We start from the raw sequence: 18100 nt of genomic DNA, 5'->3' as shown, positions 1-18100 counted from the left end.
CCAGACAACGTCTCAGATCTCCCCCAGCACACAAAGCAAAAGTAATGAAGACATCTGGCTGCTCAGAGGACTCTGCGATTCTCCCTGTGTGGTGTTTGGTCCCATTGCTGACACAATAAAGCAGCACCTGCGGCAGCGGGTACCAGCCGGCCGATCGACACAGCACCCGGACGCCTCCGGCCTCATAGCCCCCCAGGGAGAGGTGGGGGTCAGTGCCTGTGGCTGGGGGAAGAGCCTGCGGCTGGGGCTTGACTTGGGGGGGGATTCAGTTCCAAGGCAAAGACCCCATCTGCTCCCATGCCAGAGAAAGCCCAGCACAGCCACAGTCCCAGGGGCTCAAATACCAGGTGCTCCATGCACCCACCCTCACCTATAAACCAGCCCGGCTGGTTCCGGACCCAGACAGAAGGGTTACACAATGCCAGTGGCTCCAAATTGCCCAGGAAACCCAGGTGCCCAGCTACAGCACCTCCAGGCAGCGTCTCGGCACCCAGCTGTTCTGGTTCAAGAAGCCCCGGGACTTCCAGACAACGTGTCAGATCTCCCCCACCACACAAAGGAAGAGAAAAGCAGACGTCCGGCTGCTCAGAGGACTCTGCGATTCTCCCTGTGGTGTTTGGTCCCATTGCTGACACAGCTGAAGGTGCTGCTCAGCAGCCTGTGCCCAGTGCCCTCACAATATTATGATTACTGTCTTCAAGGACACCAGGGAAAACTGACAAAAATATTCGTGGAGCTCTCTCCCCAGATATTACCTCCACATCCATGGGCATGCTCCATGCTGTAAAAGAGCTGAAATATTAAAAGGAGACGTAAACTCTGCCCTGGAAGCATCACCCCAGCCACTAACCTGACACCTCCAGCTCCACAATGGCTTCATCATAATCATCAGCACCTTCCACAGTGCAGACGTACTGGCCATCATCAGAGGGTCTCAGCCTGGTGAGTCGCAAGTCCAGGCTTCCAGCAGAGAGACCATCTCTGGCCAACTCTGTCCTCCCGACATATGCCCCCATCTGCTCCCCGTACAGGTCCTCTCCATTGTGGTAGTGGTGCACTGTCTCAGATAACCTGTGCCGGATCCACCTGACCTCCAAGGTGCGAGCATCCCGTTGAGGGGACAAGCGGCAGGGCAGCACGACATCCTGCCCCACGGTGGCAGTGAGAGGGTGGTCTGGTCCCACCACTCTGAGCTGGGCTGGGCAATGGAGAAGGGCACAGAGAGGAGGTGAGATTTTGTCATTGTAAATTTAGGGGGAGTGAGTGACAAAGGGCAAACTGTGTGTGAGTTGGTGCGTGCTGCGTCCCCCGTGTCCCATTGGAAACCACCGGGGAAACAGGAGAGGGAGAGGGAGGACGTGCAGGAGAAGGAGGTGTGCTGGGAGTGGGAGCCCTCTCTGCAGCATTCAGGCAGGCGAAGAAGAGCCAGAAAGGGCAGACAAGGCAGCGCCCATACTGCGTGAAACAACCAAAGGGAGAGTGAAACCCAGCTGGGGCTGAGCTGGGGGCTCAGGTCCCCCCTGCCCCACAGCAGCACATCTGCCAGGCCCAGATGGAGAGCCCCCAGCAGCCCCACAGGATCTTACCTGAGCCCAGCTGGAGGAGGATCAGAGTGACGAGGGAAGACAAGAGGCTCCTAGCATGGCCGGTGAAGCTGGGGTGGCCGCAGTCCCAGGGGAGCACCATCTGAGAGAGAGGTCCCCCAGGGGGCAGGCAGCCCCCCAGGGGTTCTTCTGCAAGGGAACCCCACCGAGAGAGAGGTCCCTCACAACACCCAGCAGAGCTGCAGAAAGCACAAGGCTTCGCCCAACTTCCCCAACCTTTGCCCACTTCCTGGCTGCAATAACCCTCTGAGAAGAGCTCTGCCCCTGGGGCAATGTCTGGGGAGCTCTGCAGAGTTGGCACCACCACCCCATCATAGCTGGGTGCCCAGTCCACCACTTTCAGCAAGCACGATGGTCTTGTCCCCAGCAGGAGCCTCTCCAGACCTCCAGCGAAAGCCAGTGTCTGAGCTCGTTCATCTCCACCCATCTAAGGAGGTATCAAACAGTGAGCAATGGGACAATGTAGAGAGATGGCAGTGAAGAGCTGAGCGGGATCGCAGGCTGCAGGGAATGAGGCACAGCTGGGAGTAGAGCCTGGAGCTGCCACCCTTTACCCAGGGTGCTGAAGGCAATGTGCCAGCGCCGCTCCCGGCTCCAGTAAAGCAGCTGTGGCAGAAGGTTGGCTCAGATGGGCAGGGACCTTCTTCTAGAGCTTAGGTGGATGAGGAAAGTTTCTGTTTGCTGGAAGTGAGGTCAGGCGAAATGGAAGGACTACAGAGATGCTGTTTGCTTTTGTAGGGAGAAAATTCATATGGCCAAAGCACAATTTGAGTTGAGGCTGGACAGTACTGTGAGGGGCAATAAAATGGATTTTTTTTTAAAACTCTCTTAACAGCAAAAGTAGGATGAGAGAAAACATTGGTCTGTTACTTGGTGGGGATGGTCAAACAGGGTCATCAATTTCACTGAAATGTTTAATGCTTTCTTTGCCTTTGTCTTCAACACTGATGCTGGGCTGTGGGACCCCAGGTGCCCTGAGCTGGAGGACAGTGACTGCAGGAACGATAAACTCCCAACAAACCCCGAATTTGTGGGATTTGCTGCTCCAGATGGATGCATACAAGAGTATAGGGCCTGATGGGATTCATCCCAGAGTACTAAGAGAACTGGCTGAAGTGATACGTCTTCCCCTCTAGGCCCTTCACCATCTTTGTGGCCCTTCTCTGGACACTCTCCAATACTTTCACGTCCTTTTTGTACTGTGGTGCCCAGAACTGCACACAGTAATCAAGGTGAGGCCGCACCAGCGCAGAGTAGAGCAGGACAATCACTTCCCTCGACCGACTATCACAGAATCACAGAATCACAGAATCGTCTAGGTTGGAAGAGACCTCGAAGATCATCTAGCCCAACCTCTGACCTAACACTGACAAGACCTCCACTAAACCATATCACTAAGGGCTACATCTAAACGTCTTTTAAGGACCTCCAGGGATGGTGAGTCAACCACCTCCCTGGGCAGCCCATTCCAGTGCCTAACAACCCTTTCAGTAAAGAAATTCTTCCTAATATCCAACCTAAAACTCCCCTGGCGCAACTTTAGCCCATTCCCCCTCGTCCTGTCACCAGGCATGTGGGAGAACAGACCAACACCCACCTCTCTACAGCCTCCTTTAAGGTACCTATAGAGAGCGATGAGGTCTCCCCTGAGCCTCCTCTTCTCGAGGCTAAACAACCCCAGCTCCCTCAGCCGCTCCTCGTAAGACTTGTTCTCCAGACCCCTCACCAGCTTGGTCGCCCTTCTCTGGACTCTCTTGAGCACCTCCATGTCCTTCTTGTAGTGAGGGGCCCAAAACTGAACACAGTACTCGAGGTGCGGCCTCACCAGAGCCGAGTACAGGGGGACAATCACCTCCCTAGACCTGCTGGCCACACTGCTTCTTATGCAAGCCAGGATGCTGTTGGCCTTCTTGGCCACCTGGGCACACTGCTGGCTCATATTCAGCCGACTATCAACCAATACTCCCAGGTCCCTCTCGGCCAGGCAGCTTTCCAGCCACTCATCTCCCAGCCTGTAGCTCTGCTTGGGGTTGTTGCGCCCCAGGTGCAGGACCCGGCACTTGGCCTTGTTGAACTTCATACAGTTGACCTCAGCCCATCGCTCCAGCCTATCCAGATCCTCCTGCAGAGCCTTCTTGCCCTCGAGCAGATCGACACACGCACTTAGCTTGGTGTCATCTGCAAACTTACTGAGGGTGCACTCAATCCCCTCATCCAGATCATCGATAAAGATATTAAAGAGGACCGGCCCCAGCACTGAGCCCTGGGGGACTCCACTAGTAACCGGCCTCCAACTGGATTTGGCTCCATTTACCACAACTCTTTGGGCCCGGCCATCCAGCCAGTTTCTAACCCAGCGAAGCGTACGCCAGTCCAAGCCCCGAGCAGCCAGTTTCTTGAGGAGAATGTTGTGGGAAACAGTGTCAAAAGCCTTACTGAGGTCAAGGTAAACCACATCCACAGCCTTCCCCTCATCCACCAAGCGCGTCACTTGGTCATAGAAGGAGATCAGGTTCGTCAAGCAGGACCTACCTTTCATAAACCCATGCTGACTGGGCCCCTGATTGCCTGGTTGCCCTGCAAGTGCCGCGTGATGACATTCAAGATAATCCGCTCCATGAGCTTCCCTGGCACTGAGGTCAAGCTAACAGGCCTATAGTTCCCCGGGTCTACCCTCTGGCCCTTCTTGTAGATGGGTGTCACGTTTGCTAGCCGCCAGTCGACTGGGACCTCCGCTGATAGCCAGGACTGCCGATAAATAATGGAAAGCGACTTGGCCAGCTCCTCCACCAGTTCGCTCAGTACCCTCGGGTGGATCCCATCCGGCCCCATCGACTTGCGTACATTCAAGTGTTGTAGCAGGTCACCAACCATTTCCTCATGGATAGCGAGGGCCACATCCTGCTCCCCATCCCCTTCCACCTGCTCAGGGTACCAGGTATCCAGACAACAACCGGTCTTGCCGCTAAAGACTGAGGCAAAGAAAGCATTGAGCACCTCAGCCTTTTCCTCATCTTTTGTAACTAAGTTTCCCCCCGCATCCAGTAAAGGATGGAGATTCTCCTCAGTCCTCCTTTTTGTGTTGATGTATTTGTAAAATCATTTTTTGCTATCTTTAACGGCAGTAGCCAAACTGAGCTCCAGATGAGCTTTGGCCTTTCTAATTTTGTCCCTGCACAGCCTCGCAACATCCTTATAGTCCTCCTGAGTAGCCCGCCCTCTTTTCCAAAGATTATAAACCATCCTTTTTCTCCTAAGCTAGAGCCACAACTCTCTGCTCAGCCAGGCCGGTCTAGTTCCGCGTCAGCTCGTCTTTGGGCACATGGGGACAGACCACTCCTGAGCCATTAAGATTTCCTTCTTGAGGAGTGCCCAGCCTTCCTGGACTCCTTTGCCCTTCAGAACCTCCTCCCAAGGGACTCTGCCAACCAGTGTCCTGAACAGCTCAAAGTCAGTCCTCCGGAAGTCCAAGACAGCGGTTTTACTGGTCCCCTTACTGACTTCGCCAAGAATAGAGAACTGAACCATTTCGTGGTCACTCTGCCCGAGACAGCTCCCAACCACCACATCTCCCACCAGTCCGTCACTGTCCTGGTTCCTGTTAGGACAGAGTTAATTTTTCCTCATAGTAGCTGGTAGGGTGCTATGTTTTGGATTAGGATGAGAAGAGCGCTGATAACATGCTGATGTTTTAATTGTTGCAGAGCAGTGCTTACACCAGGCCAAGGACTTTTCAGCTTCTTGCTCTGTTCTTCCAGCGAGCAGGCTAGGGGTGCAGCAGGAGCTGGGAGGGGACGGACCCAGGACAGCTGACCCAAACTGGCCAAAGGGGTATTCCATACCATCTGACGTCATGCTAAACAATATATAGGGGTGGCTGGCCGAGGTGGGGGGGCCGGCTGCTCGGGGATAGGCTGGGCATTGGTCAGCGGGTGGTGAGCAATTGCATTGTGCATCACTTGTTTCTTACACATTATTATTATTAATACTATTATCATTATCACTATTATTATTATTGTTATTATTATATCCCTGTCTTAATAAACTGTCTTTATCTCAACTCACCGGCTTCACTTTCCCGTTTCTCTCCCCCATCCCAGAGAGGGAGGGGGGAGGGTGAGCGAACGGCTGTGTGGTGTTTAGCTGCCAGCCGGGTTAAACCACAACAGTCACTGTTTGTGAACAGAAGGTCTAGCAGGGCACCTCCCCTGGTAGGCTCTCTAACCAGCTGCGTCAGGAAGCTATCTTCCACGCTCTCCAGAAACCTCCTAGACTGCTTTCTCTGGGCTGTGTTGTGCTTCCAGGATATGTTTGGGAAGTTGAAGTCCCCCACGAGAACAAGCGCTGACGATTTCGCGGCTTCTGCCAGCTGCCTGTAGAACTCCTCATCGGTCTCCTCATCCTGGTTCGGCAGTCTATAACAGACCCCCACCAGGATGCTTGCCTTGTTGGCCTTCCCTCTGATCCTAACCCATAGGGACTCAACCTTATCATTCCCAGCCTCAAGTTCCTCAACATCTAAACACTCTCTAATATAGAGAGCCACACCACCACCCCTTCTGTGCCGCCTGTCCCTTCTGAAGAGCCTATAGCCAGACATTGCAGCACTCCAGTCATGAGAGTGGTCCCACCACGTTTCCGTGATGGCAACCAAGTCATAGCCTTCCTGCTGCACGATGGCTTCCAGCTCCTCCTGTTTGTTACCCATGCTGCGTGCATTAGTGTAGATGCACTTCAGCTGGGCCATTGCCTTCTTCCCCGGCTTTGCCATTGTTCCCCCCGGCACAGCTCCAACAGGCCTTCTTTCAGCCCCATCCCCCTTCTTTCCTAGTTTAAAGCCCTCTCAACGAGCTCTGCCAGCTCCTGGGCTAGGATCCGTTTTCCCCTTAGAGATAGGGACCCGTCTGCGGCCATCAGGCCAGGTGCCGAGTAAAGCGCCCCATGGTCAAAAAACCCAAAATTTCTGTGTTGGCACCAGCCTCTGAGCCATGTGTTAATCAAGTGGGCTTTCCTTGTCCTCTCGGTACCCCTCCCTGCTACTGCAGGGATAGATGAAAACACCACCTGCACTCCCGCTCCAGCCACTAACCGTCCCAGTCCCCTAAAGTCCCGTTTGATAGCCTTCAGGCTTCTCTCATCAATATCATCACTGCCAGCCTGGACTATCAAAAGAGGGTAGTAGTCAGAGGGGCGAACCAGGTTGGGAAGCTTCCTGGTAATATCCCTGGCCCTGGTCCTAGGGAGGCAGCAGACTTCCCTACGGGTAGGGTCAGGTCGACAAACAGGGCCCTCTGTTCCCCTGAGAAGGGAGTCGCCTACTACGATCACCCTTCTGTCTTTCTTGGTGGAGGCAGTCTTGAGGCGTAGAGTCGGCTTCCTCGCCCTAGGCATCCTCCTGGGTAGACTTTCTACCTCGTCCTCACCCACCGGTCTCTCAAGCTCCAGGGCCTCAAATCTGTTACGTAAGGGCACCTGGGAAGGTGGGGCCGGTAGGGGGGGCGTTGCCTGAAAGGTCAGGCAGGGACCTGTCTCCATCCCTCCTCAACTTCTAGGTCGCCTCCCTCTGCCCGACAGCGACGGGGCGGGGGGTCCATCCCCATTTGGGGTGTCTCACTCCGGTACCTCTCCTTCAGGCCCTGCAGGGAGTCACTCCACCAGTCTATCTCCCGCTCACACTCCCTGATAGCCCTCAACCTCTCCACCTCCTCTTTGAGTTCTGCCACCAGGCGGACCAGGTCATCCACCTGCTCGCACCTCACACACACGGTGCCTCTGCCTCCCTCAGATGGCAGCAACAGGCTCAGGCAGTCCCTGCACCCAGAGACCTGAACTGCCGCATTGTTGAGCAGGCAGTCAGTCTGGGTGGCTACAGACTTTCTAGAGAAAGTGCTCTGCCTGGTGAAGACCATCGCAGCCCAGCTAGCAGTCGACAGCCGTTAAAGATGTTGTTCTTATGGGCAGGGGGAAACTCTGCCCTCTCCGCCCTTCATGCTCGCCCTGCCTGCGCGAACTGCTGCGCGAACTGCTGCGCCCACCCTTCTGACGTGCCCCGCCCTGTTTGCCCGCCCTGTTCGCCGCGCTCCTGGTCGCTCACACTCCCTAGGGGCTGCTTTTGAACGGCCGGGGAGGGGGCACTGCTGGCTCCGCCTACGCCTCGTCAGCCTCCCTCGCGGGGGCTGCCGGGTCCTGGCAGCTCCCTCGAGCGGCCTCGATGTCGGAAAAAAAGTCCTGCCTGTCCTGATCCCCCGCTCCGCTGCAGAACGCGTCTGCCCCGGATCTGATCACCTCGGCAAGTCTAAAAATGTACATATTCGCAGATGTGCTAGTTGTTGCTTCTTTGTCCTCAGGTGCCGTGACAACGTTAGGTCTCGCTACCGAATTTTCAATAAAGCCCTGAACTGGGTACCCATACAAGAAGTGAGGAAAGAAAGGAGGTGCTATTGGAACAGCTCCTAGAAAGTGATTGTGTCCAAAGGCTGGTTGTGGGAACAGATTTTTCCCTCTCAGGGACTCATCATAGGGAAGTGCTTGCACTGGATTCTCCGATTCTACACAGACCTGTCCTTGGCTTTCGGACACCTGAGCTGTCGGGATAATCAGCGGCAGTGATGGAGATCTGCTGTCAACCTGTGAAATCTGACCATTGGATGCCCTGCTTGATGCACCCCAGGATACGGTTGGCCCTCCTGGGTGCCAGGGCACACTGCTGGCTCATGTTCAGCTTGCTGTCAACCACAACCCCCAGATCCCTCTCTGTGGGGCTGCCCTCCAGGTTCTCGTCCCCCAGCCTGTACGTATAGCTAGGGTTGCCCCATCCCAGGTGCAGGACCCGGCACTTGCTCTTTTTAAACTTCATGCGGTTGGTGATTGCCCAGGTCTCCAACCTGTCCAGATCTCTCTGCAAGGCCTTTCCACCCTCAACAGAGTCAACAACTCCTTCCATGGGATGCCGTCCTTCCTGTACTGATCCTATGTGGGCTTCCCCCAGGCAGCAGCTCTTCAACATCTACTCCAGTATGGGTCTGTAATATGGGGTACATCCGTCAGGAGCAAACTAGTCCAACCTGGGTCCCCCACGGGTGGCAGCTCCCCCCAGACCTCAATCTCCTGCATGGGCTCCTCTCCATGGGCTGCGGCTCTGGCCCAGGGCCTGCTCCTGCGGGGGCTCCTCCATGGGCTGCAGCATGGAGATCTGCTCCGTGTGGGACCCATGGGCTGCAGGGGGACAACCTGCTCCACCAGGGGCCTCACCACAGGCCGTGGGGGAACTTCTGCTGTGTGCATGGAGCACCTCCTGCCCTCCTGCTGCACTGACCTTGGGGTCTGCAGGGCTGGTTCTCACTCCTCGCTCTCCCAGCTGCTGTTGTGCAGCAGTTTTTATCACATTTCTTAAATATGCCCTCACAGAGGCACAAATAACATCGCTTAGTGGCTCGGTTCTGGGCAGCAGTGTGTCCTTTTGGAGCCCTCCTCCAGCAGCAGGGAGGAACACGGGGCAGCCCCTGGCCCCACTGCACCTCATTCCTGTGCTGCTCCTGCAGGACCAAGGAGAGGTGATGCAGGAGTGTCTGGAGAAGGGCAGAAGACCGTCAGAGCTGGGGACAGGGTCTACAAGGTGCTGTCCCTCAGGCACAGCTGAATTCCCTGTGTCTCCAGACGGAACCAGGGGTGGATGCTCTCCCCATTGAAGGCGGCTGCTGTGAAAGTGAAGATCTCCACCCCGTTGTCAGCGTTGATAAAAGACACCTGCTGCTGGGTACAGTCCAGACAGACCCAGATCCTCGTGGGGACAGGGGACAGGGACAAGGGAGTGCGAGGAGATGTGAGAGCCATGAGTTGCCCCTCATTGTACTGCACAGCCCAGATCCCTTCTTCAGGGCTCCTGTCGATCCACTTCTTCCTCTTCACAGATGCCCTGGCCACCCCCACAGCCCACCACAAATAGAGGGGCAGAGCTCAGCCCTGGGCAGGCTTTCCCCAGCTCAGGGCCAGGAGCTGCCCCACGGGGCAGGAGACGGGGCACCTCTTGGCTCCTGAACATGCCCCAGCAAGGGAAGGGGAAGCACCACAGAGGGCAACCCAGTGCGCACCTACCTCTATTATGAGGCAGCAGACCCCTTCTCCATGCTGGAAGGAGAGGGGAGAGCTGGTCACAGCCCACGGCCGGTGCCCAGTGGGTATGGGTAGGGTGAGGGCCCAGCCCTGGGCTGCTCTGTCCCAGTTGCCCACCCTCCCCTGCACATCACAGTATCACAGTATCACAGATTTCTAGGTTGGAAGAGACCTCAAGATCATCGAGTCCAACCTCCGACCTAACACTAGGTACTCCACTAAACCATATCACTAAGCTCTACATCTAAACGTCTTTTAAAGACCTCCAGGGATGGTGACTCCACCACCTCCCTGGGCAGCCCGTTCCAATGCTTAATAACCCTTTCGGTAAAGAAGTACTTCCTAACATCCAACCTAAAACTCCCCTGTCGCAACTTTCGCCCATTCCCCCTCGTCCTGTCACCAGGCACGTAGGAGAACAGGCCAACCCCCACCTCTTTACAGCCTCCTTTAAGGTAACTGTAGAGAGCGATAAGGTCGCCCCTGAGCCTCCTCTTCTCCAGGCTGAACAACCCCAGCTCCCTCAGCCGCTCCTCGTAAGACTTGTTCTCCAGACCCCTCACCAGCTTGGTCGCCCTTCTCTGGACTTGCTCGAGCACGTCCATGTCCTTCCTGTAGCGAGGGGCCCAAAACTGGACACAGTACTTGAGGTGCGGCCTCACCAGAGCCGAGTACAGGGGCACAATCACTTCCCTAGACCTGCTGGCCACACTGCTTCTTATGCAGGCCAGGATACTGTTGGCCTTCTTGGCCACCTGGGCACACTGCTGGCTCATATTCAGCCGACTATCAACCAATACTCCCAGGTCCTTCTCGGCCAGGCAGCTTTCCAGCCACTCATCTCCCAGCCTGTAGCTCTGCTTGGGGTTGTTGCACCCCAGGTGCAGGACCCGGCACTTGGCCTTGTTGAACTTCATACAGTTGACCTCAGCCCATCGCTCCAGCCTATCCAGATCCTCCTGCAGAGCCTTCTTGCCCTCGAGCAGATCGACACACGCACTTAGCTTGGTGTCATCTGCAAACTTACTGAGGGTGCACTCAATCCCCTCATCCAGATCATCGATAAAGATATTAAAGAGGACCGGCCCCAGCACTGAGCCCTGGGGGACTCCACTAGTAACCGGCCTCCAACTGGATTTGGCTCCATTTACCACAACTCTTTGGGCCCGGCCATCCAGCCAGTTTCTAACCCAGCGAAGCGTACGCCAGTCCAAGCCCCGAGCAGCCAGTTTCTTGAGGAGAATGTTGTGGGAAACAGTGTCAAAAGCCTTACTGAGGTCAAGGTAGACCACATCCACAGCCTTTCCCTCATCCACCAAGCGTGTCACTTGGTCATAGAAGGAGATCAGGTTCGTCAAGCAGGACCTGCCTTTCATAAACCCATGCTGACTGGGCCTGATCGCCTGGTTGCCCTGCAAGTGCCGTGTGATGACCCTCAAGATAATCTGCTCCATGAGCTTTCCTGGCACTGAGGTCAAACTGACAGGCCTATAGTTCCCCGGGTCTGCCCTGCGGCCTTTCTTATAGATGGGCGTCACATTGGCTAGCCGCCAGTCAACTGGGACCTCCCCCGATAGCCAGGACTGCCGATAAATGATGGAAAGCGGCTCGGCCAGCTCCTCCACCAGTTCTTTCAGTACCCTCGGGTGCATCCCATCCGGCCCCATCGACTTGTGCACATCCAAGCTCCGTAGCAGGTCGCCAACCATTTCCTCATGGAAATGAGGAAATCATCGCCTAGGTGTTGTCCTGAGGCCCATGGACCCTCACCCAGCTCTGCAGCTTGTTTTTCTGAAAAGGAAAGCAAAAGTAATGCATGATCAGAGGGGAGAGTTGCTCAGCCCATGGTAGACCCTGAACACATCCCATGACTGGGAAAATACTACCTTGCTCCGAGGTGGGACCAGACAAATAGTCATTGTGGCCCAGCTTTGTACAATGCTCTTGTAAGTGGAACTGTAAGGATGGACACTTGTGCAGCCTTTATCTCTGTGCCACCAAAGCCATTAAGGAAGTGAAGAACGGATTGTTGGAGGACGTCCCTGTCCCGGAAGCATCCGTGCAGAGCGTGGCTTCCCCACAACTCGCTCCCCATCCCCACCTTGATCCCCGTTCCTTTCAGCCATCCCGGCCGTGTCCCGTGCCCAGGGCAGCCCCAGCCCCAGCACTCCCCACTCCCCCATCAGGCTCCAGCTGCTCCTCCGGCACCCCCAAGCCACAAGCACACAAGACCCCACAGCCCACCCACCTCAGTCCCTCCCGCAGGGACACCACTTCCCCAGGGGGCAGGGAGTGCAAGGACTCACCCAGCTCTCGGCTCTGTGCCGCTGAAAAGCAAAGGCGGAGGAACAGGAGGTCAGCAGAAAAAAAAAGAGGAGGTCAGCCCTGGGACTTTACAAAAGTAAAGCAGACGTCTGGCTGCTCAGAGGACTCTTTGGTTCTCCCTGTGTGGTGTTTGGTCCCATTGCTGACACAGCTGAAGGAGCTGCTCAGCAGCCTGTGCCCACTGCCCTCACAATATTATGATTATTGTCTTCTAGGACACCAGGGAAAACTGACAAAAATATCCATGCAGCTCTCTCCCCAGATATTACTTCCACATCCATGGGCATGCTCCATGCTGTGAAGGAGCTGAAACATTAAAAGGACACGTAAACTCTGCCCTGGAAGCATCACCCCAGCCACTAACCTGACACCTCCAGCTCCACAATGGCTTCGTTATAAGCATCTTCCACAGTGCAGACGTACTGGCCATCATCAGAGGGTCTCAGCCCCGTGATTCTCAAGTCCAGGCTTCCAGCAGAGAGACCACCTCTGGCCAACTCTGTCCTCCCGGCATATGCCTCCATCTGCTCCCCGTACAGGTCCTCTCCATTGCGGTAGTGGTGCACTGTCTCAGAGATGTGGTCCCGGATCCACCTGACCTCCAAGGTGCGAGCATCCCGTTGAGGGGACAAGTGGCAGGGCAGCACGACATCCTGCCCCACGGTGGCAGTGAGAGGCTGGCCTGGTCCCACCACTCTGAGCTGGGCTGGGCAATGGAGAAGGGCACAGAGAGGCGGTGACATTTTGCCATCGTAAATTTATGGGCAGTGAGTGACAAAGGGCGAGCTGTGCGTGAGTTGGTGCGTGCTGTGTCCCCTGTGTACAATGGGAAACCACTGGGGAAACAGGAGAGGGAGAGGGAGGACGTGCAGGAGAAGGAGGTGTGCTGGGAGTGGGAGCCCTCTCTGCAGCATTTGGGCAGGTGAAGAAGAGCCAGAAAGGGCAGCCAAGGCAGCACCCATGTTGCATGAAAAAAACAAAGGGAAAGCAAAACCTATCTGGGACTGAGCTGTGGGCTCGGGTCCCCCCTACCCCACAGCTGCTCTCCTGCCCTATGGTAGCACATCTGCCAGGCCCCGGGGGGAGAGCCTCCAGCAGCCCTGCAGGATCCTACCTGAGCCCAGCTGGAGGAGGATCAGAGTGACGAGGGAAGTCAGGAGGCCCCTGGCATGGCCAGTGAGGCTGGGGCGGCCGCAGCCCCAGCGGAGCCCCATCTGAGACAGAGGCCCCCCAGGGGGCAGGCAGCCCCCCAGGGGTTCTTCTCCAAGGGAGCCCACCAATATAGATGTCCCTCACGGCACCCAGCAGAGCTGCAGAAAGCACAAGGCTACGCCCAACTTCCCCAACCTTTACCCACTTCCTGGCTGCAATAACCCTCTGGGAGGAGCTCTGCCCCTGGGGCAATGTCTGGGGAGCTCTGCAGGGCTGGCACCACCATCCCATGGCAGCTGGGTGCCCAGTCCAGGGCCTTCAGCAAGCACGAGGGGCTTGTCCCCAGCAGGGGCCTCTCCAGACCTCCAGGGACAGCCAGTGTCTGAGCTCGTTCATCTCCACCCATCTAAGGAGGAATCAAACAGTGAGCATTGGGACAATGTGGAGAGATGGTAGTGAAGAGCTGAGCGGGATTGGAGGCTGCAGGGAAAGAGGCACAGCTGGGTACCAAGCCTGGAGCTGCCACCCTTCGACCAGGGTGCTGAAGGCAATGTGCCAGCCTTGGTCACTGCTCCAGTAAAGCAGCTGTGGTAGAAGGTTGTCTCAGATGGGCAGGGACCTTCTTCTAGAGCTTAGGTGGATGAGGAAAGATTTTCTGTTTGCTGGAAGTGAGGTCAGGCAATGTGGAAGGACTACAGAGGTACTGTTTGCTTTTGTAGGGAGAAAATTCGTATGGCCAAAGCACAATTTGAGTTGAAGCTGAACAGTACTGTGAGGGGCAATAAAATGGATTTTTTTTTAAAACTCTCTTAACAGCAGAAGTAGGATGAGAGAAAACATTGGTCTGCTACTTGGCGGGGATGGTCAAACAGGGTCATCAATTTCACTGAAATGTTTAATGCTTTCTTTGCCTTTGTCTTCAACACTGATGCTGGGCTGTGGGACCCCAGGTGCCCTGAGCTGGAGGACAGTGACTGCAGGAACGATAAACTCCCAACAAACCCCGAATTTGTGGGATTTGCTGCTCCAGATGGATGCATACAAGACTATAGCACCTGATGGGATTCATCCCAGAGTTCTAAGAGAACTGGCTGAAGTCATACGTCTTCCCCTCTAGGCCCTTCACCATCTTTGTGGCCCTTCTCTGGACACTCTCCAATAGTTTCACGTCCTTTTTGTACTGTACTGCCCAGAACTGCACACAGTACTCGAGGTGAGGCCACACCAGCGCAGAGTAGAGTGGGACAATCACTTCCCTCGACTGACTATCAATGCCGTGCCTGATGCACCCCAGGATACGGTTGGCCCTCCTGGCTGCCAGGGCACACTGCTGGCTCATGTTCAGCTTGCTGTCAACCACAACCCCCAGATCCCTCTCTGTGGGGCTGCTCTCCAGCATCTCGTCACCCAGTCTGTACGTATAGCCAGGGTTGCCCTGTCCCAGGTGTAGGACCCAGCAGTTGCTCTTGTTAAATTTCATTTGGTTGGTGATGGGCTGGTTCTCACTCCTCGCTCTCCCAGCTGCTGTTGTGCAGCAGTTTTTTCCACATTTCTTAAATATGCTCTCACAGAAGCACAAATAACATTGCTTAGTGGCTCAGCTCTGGGCAGCAGTTTGTGCTTTTGGAGCGAGCTGGCCCTTATCTAATATGGGGCAGTTTCTGGATTCTTCTCACAGTAGCAAACCCCTGCTACCAAAATCTTGCCACGTAAACCTACTACATCATGAAATCTCTATAATTTAATTTTAAATATACTGAGGAATCCGGAGAGGTCCCAGTGACTGGAAGCTGCCAAAAGTTGCCCCAGTTTCCAAGAAGGGCAGCAAAGAAGAACCTGGGAATTACAGGCCTGTCAGTCTCATGGCAGTGCCTGCTAAAGTTAGGGAGATTGCTCTGGGAGTGAGTGAAAAACACCTGAGGGACAATGTGGCCACTGGTCACAGCACACATGGGTTTGTGAGGGGAAGCTCGTGTTCAACAAACCTGATTTCCTTTTTTTCATAAGGTCAGTCTCCCATTTGACCGAGGGAGCCAGTTGCAGTGATCGTTTTGGATTTCAGTAAAGATTATGACATGTTTTCTGACCGTATCCATCTGGACCAAATGTCCATCACAGAGCCAGACAAATGCACAATACGATGGCTGAACAATTGGCTGAGGGGTCAGGCTCTGAGGGATTCTGGTAAAAGGGGCGATATCAGGCTGGTGGCCAGTCACGAGTGGGGCTCTGCAGGGCTCCATTTTGGGGTCAGGTCTCTTCAGTGTTCCCATAAATGACCTGGATGCGGGACTTCAGAGAAACCTGAGTGAGTTTGTGTCTGACACAGAACGGGGAGGAGCTGCTGACTCCCTTGAGGCTGGAGAGGCCTTGCAGGGGGATCTGGCCAAAGGGGAGAGCTGGGCAGCCACCGCCTGTGGGAAGTTTAACAAGAGCAAGTGCCGGGCCCTGTCCCTGGGCAGGGGCAGCCCTGGCTGTACGTACAGCGTGGGGGGCAAGAGGCTGGAGAGCAGCCCCCAGAACGGGAGCTGGGGGTTGTGGCCGACGGCAAGTTGGGTGTGAGCCAGCAGCGGGCCCTGGCAGCCCAAAGGGCCAAGCGTGCCCTGGGGTGCCTCAGGCACGGCACTGCTGGCCGGCCGAGGGAAGGGATCGTCTCGCTCTGCTCAGCCTGCTGCGGCCTCACCTCGAGCACTGCGTGCAGCTGTCGGCACAAGAGCAGATGAAGGGCGTGAAACTGTGTGAGAGCCTCCAAGGGAGGGCTACGAGGACGGCGAAGGCTCTGCAGGGCAAGGGGTGTGAGGAGCGGCTGAAGGCGCTTGGCTTGTTGAGCCCAGAGCAGAGGAGACGCAAGGGAGGCCTCGCGGTGGTCCACAGCTTCCTGATGAGGGGAGCGGAGGGGCAGGCGCCGGTCTCTGCTCTCTGGGGCCAGCGACAGGGCCCGAGGGAACGGCATGGAGCTGCCACAGGGGAGGCTCAGGCACCGAGGAGACGGTCTGCTGCAAGACGCCTTCCCAGGCAGCAAAGCCTGAGGACAGAAAGCACCCAGGAAATGCCACTGCCAGACACCATCTGCCTGTGCAAAACTTTATTTGCCACAGTGCTGCTGCTGCTGTGCCTTGATGTGCTCCAGAGGAGGGAACAAAGAGCCCCCACAGGCTGCTCATGCTCAGCACCAGGCACAGAGCAAAGATCAACCCCAAACTAGGAGGCAAAGGTGGCCTGCAATGGCCGGCAGCACATGGTGACCACATCCCTTGCACTGGGGTCTGCAAGCAGTGCAAGCAGAGGGGAGAGGAGCGTGGAGAGCTGCTGCAGCCCCTGTGCTGCCCGCGGGGACTCAGAGGCAGGGTGAGACCCATGGGTGCCAGCAGGGGTTGTGTCCCAGCACAGGAGCCCTCTACAGGGCAGAGCCCGGGGGCTGCAAGGGGCCTGGCTCCTGCTTGCAGCATCCCAGCCCTCCTCCAGCAGCAGGGAGGAACACAGGGCAGCCCCTGGCCCCACTGCCCCTCATTCCTGTGCTGCTCCTGCAGGACCAAGGAGAGGTGATGCAGGAGTGGGTGGAGAAGGGCAGGAGCCCCCCAGGGCTGGGGACAGGGTCTACAAGGTGCTGTCCCTCAGGCACAGCTGAATTCCCTGTGACCACAGCAGGAACCAGGGGCGGATGCTCTCCGCATTGAAGGAGGCTGCTGTGAAAGTGAAGATCTCCACCCCGTTGTCAGAGTTGATAAAAGACGCCTGCTGCTGGGTACAGTCCAGACAGACCCAGATCCTCGTGGGGACAGGGGACAGGGACAAGGGGGTGGGAGGAGATGTGAGAGACACGAGCTCTCCATTACTGTACTGCACAGCCCAGATCCCTTCTTCAGGGCTCGTGTCGATCCACCCCTTCCTCTTCACAGATGCCCTGGCCACCCCCACAGCCCACCACAAATACTTTAGCCACTCCCCCTCCACCTCCACCACCCAGCAGTGCCTCCCCTCTCTGAACTCCTCACAGCCCAGCACGCAGCACCAATAGTGAAATCTCTCCGGTGTGACAGGAACCTGCTGCCATTCACTTTCCCATCTCACACTGCTGTTGTCCTGAGACAGGACAAGCTGGAGATGAGCAGTGTCCGCATCCAGGGTCACCTTCACTGCAGGGACAGAAGGAGCCAGGCCATCAGGGGCAGAGCTCAGCCCTGGGCAGGCTTTCCCCAGCTCGGGGCCAGGAGCTGCCCCACGGGGCAGGAGATGGGGCACCTCTTGGCTCCTGAACATGCCCCAGCAAGGGCAGGAGAAGCACTGCAGAGGGCAACCCAGTGTGCACCTACCTCTCTTATGAGGCAGCAGAAACCTTCTCCATGCTGGAAGGAGAGGGGAGAGCTGGTCACAGCCCATGGCCGGTGCCCAGTGCGTGTGGGCAGGGTGAGGGCCCAGCCCTGGGCTGCTCTGTCCCAGCTGCCCACCCTCCCCTGCACATCGCCTTGGAGTCATCATACAACCCAAGAATGGGGACCCTCACCCAGTTCTGCAGCTTGTTTTTCTGAAAAGGAAAGCAAAAGTAATGCATGATCACAGGGGAGAGTTGCTCAGCCCATGGTAGACCCTGAACACATCCCATGACTGGGAAAATACTACCTTGCTCCGAGGTGGGACCAGACCAATAGTCATTGCGGCCCAGCTTTGTACAATGCTCTTGTAAGTGGAACTGTAAGGACGGACACTTGTGCAGCCTTTATCTCTGTGCCACCAAAGCCATTAAGGAAGTGAAGAACGGATTGTTGGAGGACGTCCGTGTCCCGGAAGCATCCGTGCAGAGCGTGGCTTCCACACATCTCGCTCCCCATCCCCACCTTGATCCCCGTTCCTTTCAGCCATCCCGGCCGTGTCCCGTGCCCAGGGCAGCCCCAGCCCCAGCACTCCCC

At 56.2% G+C, this 18100-nt stretch overlaps 2 protein-coding genes across 7 annotated transcripts in view; one reads left to right on the top strand and one right to left on the bottom strand.

The window, feature by feature from the left end:
* Positions 1 to 18100, top strand: part of LOC308184288 (HLA class II histocompatibility antigen, DM beta chain-like) — a 67320-nt gene that overhangs the window by 5476 nt on the left and 43744 nt on the right. The gene's annotated exons all lie outside the window — the stretch shown is intronic.
* The window catches only part of LOC308184294 (butyrophilin subfamily 2 member A2-like), a 92312-nt gene continuing 90217 nt past the window's right edge, over positions 16006 to 18100 (bottom strand). Inside the window, exon 3 of the mRNA XM_080571339.1 lies at positions 16006 to 17329. Within this exon, the coding sequence (XP_080427465.1) occupies positions 16791 to 17329 (539 nt within the window). The 3' untranslated portion in view covers positions 16006 to 16790. The remainder of the gene's footprint in view (positions 17330 to 18100) is intronic.

Source organism: Anser brachyrhynchus (assembly GCF_964034855.1).
Source record: "Anser brachyrhynchus genome assembly, chromosome: 30".
Lineage (NCBI taxonomy): Eukaryota > Metazoa > Chordata > Aves > Anseriformes > Anatidae > Anser > Anser brachyrhynchus.
Note: the sequence above shows the minus strand (reverse complement) of the source record. Positions and strands in the feature narration are given on the sequence as shown.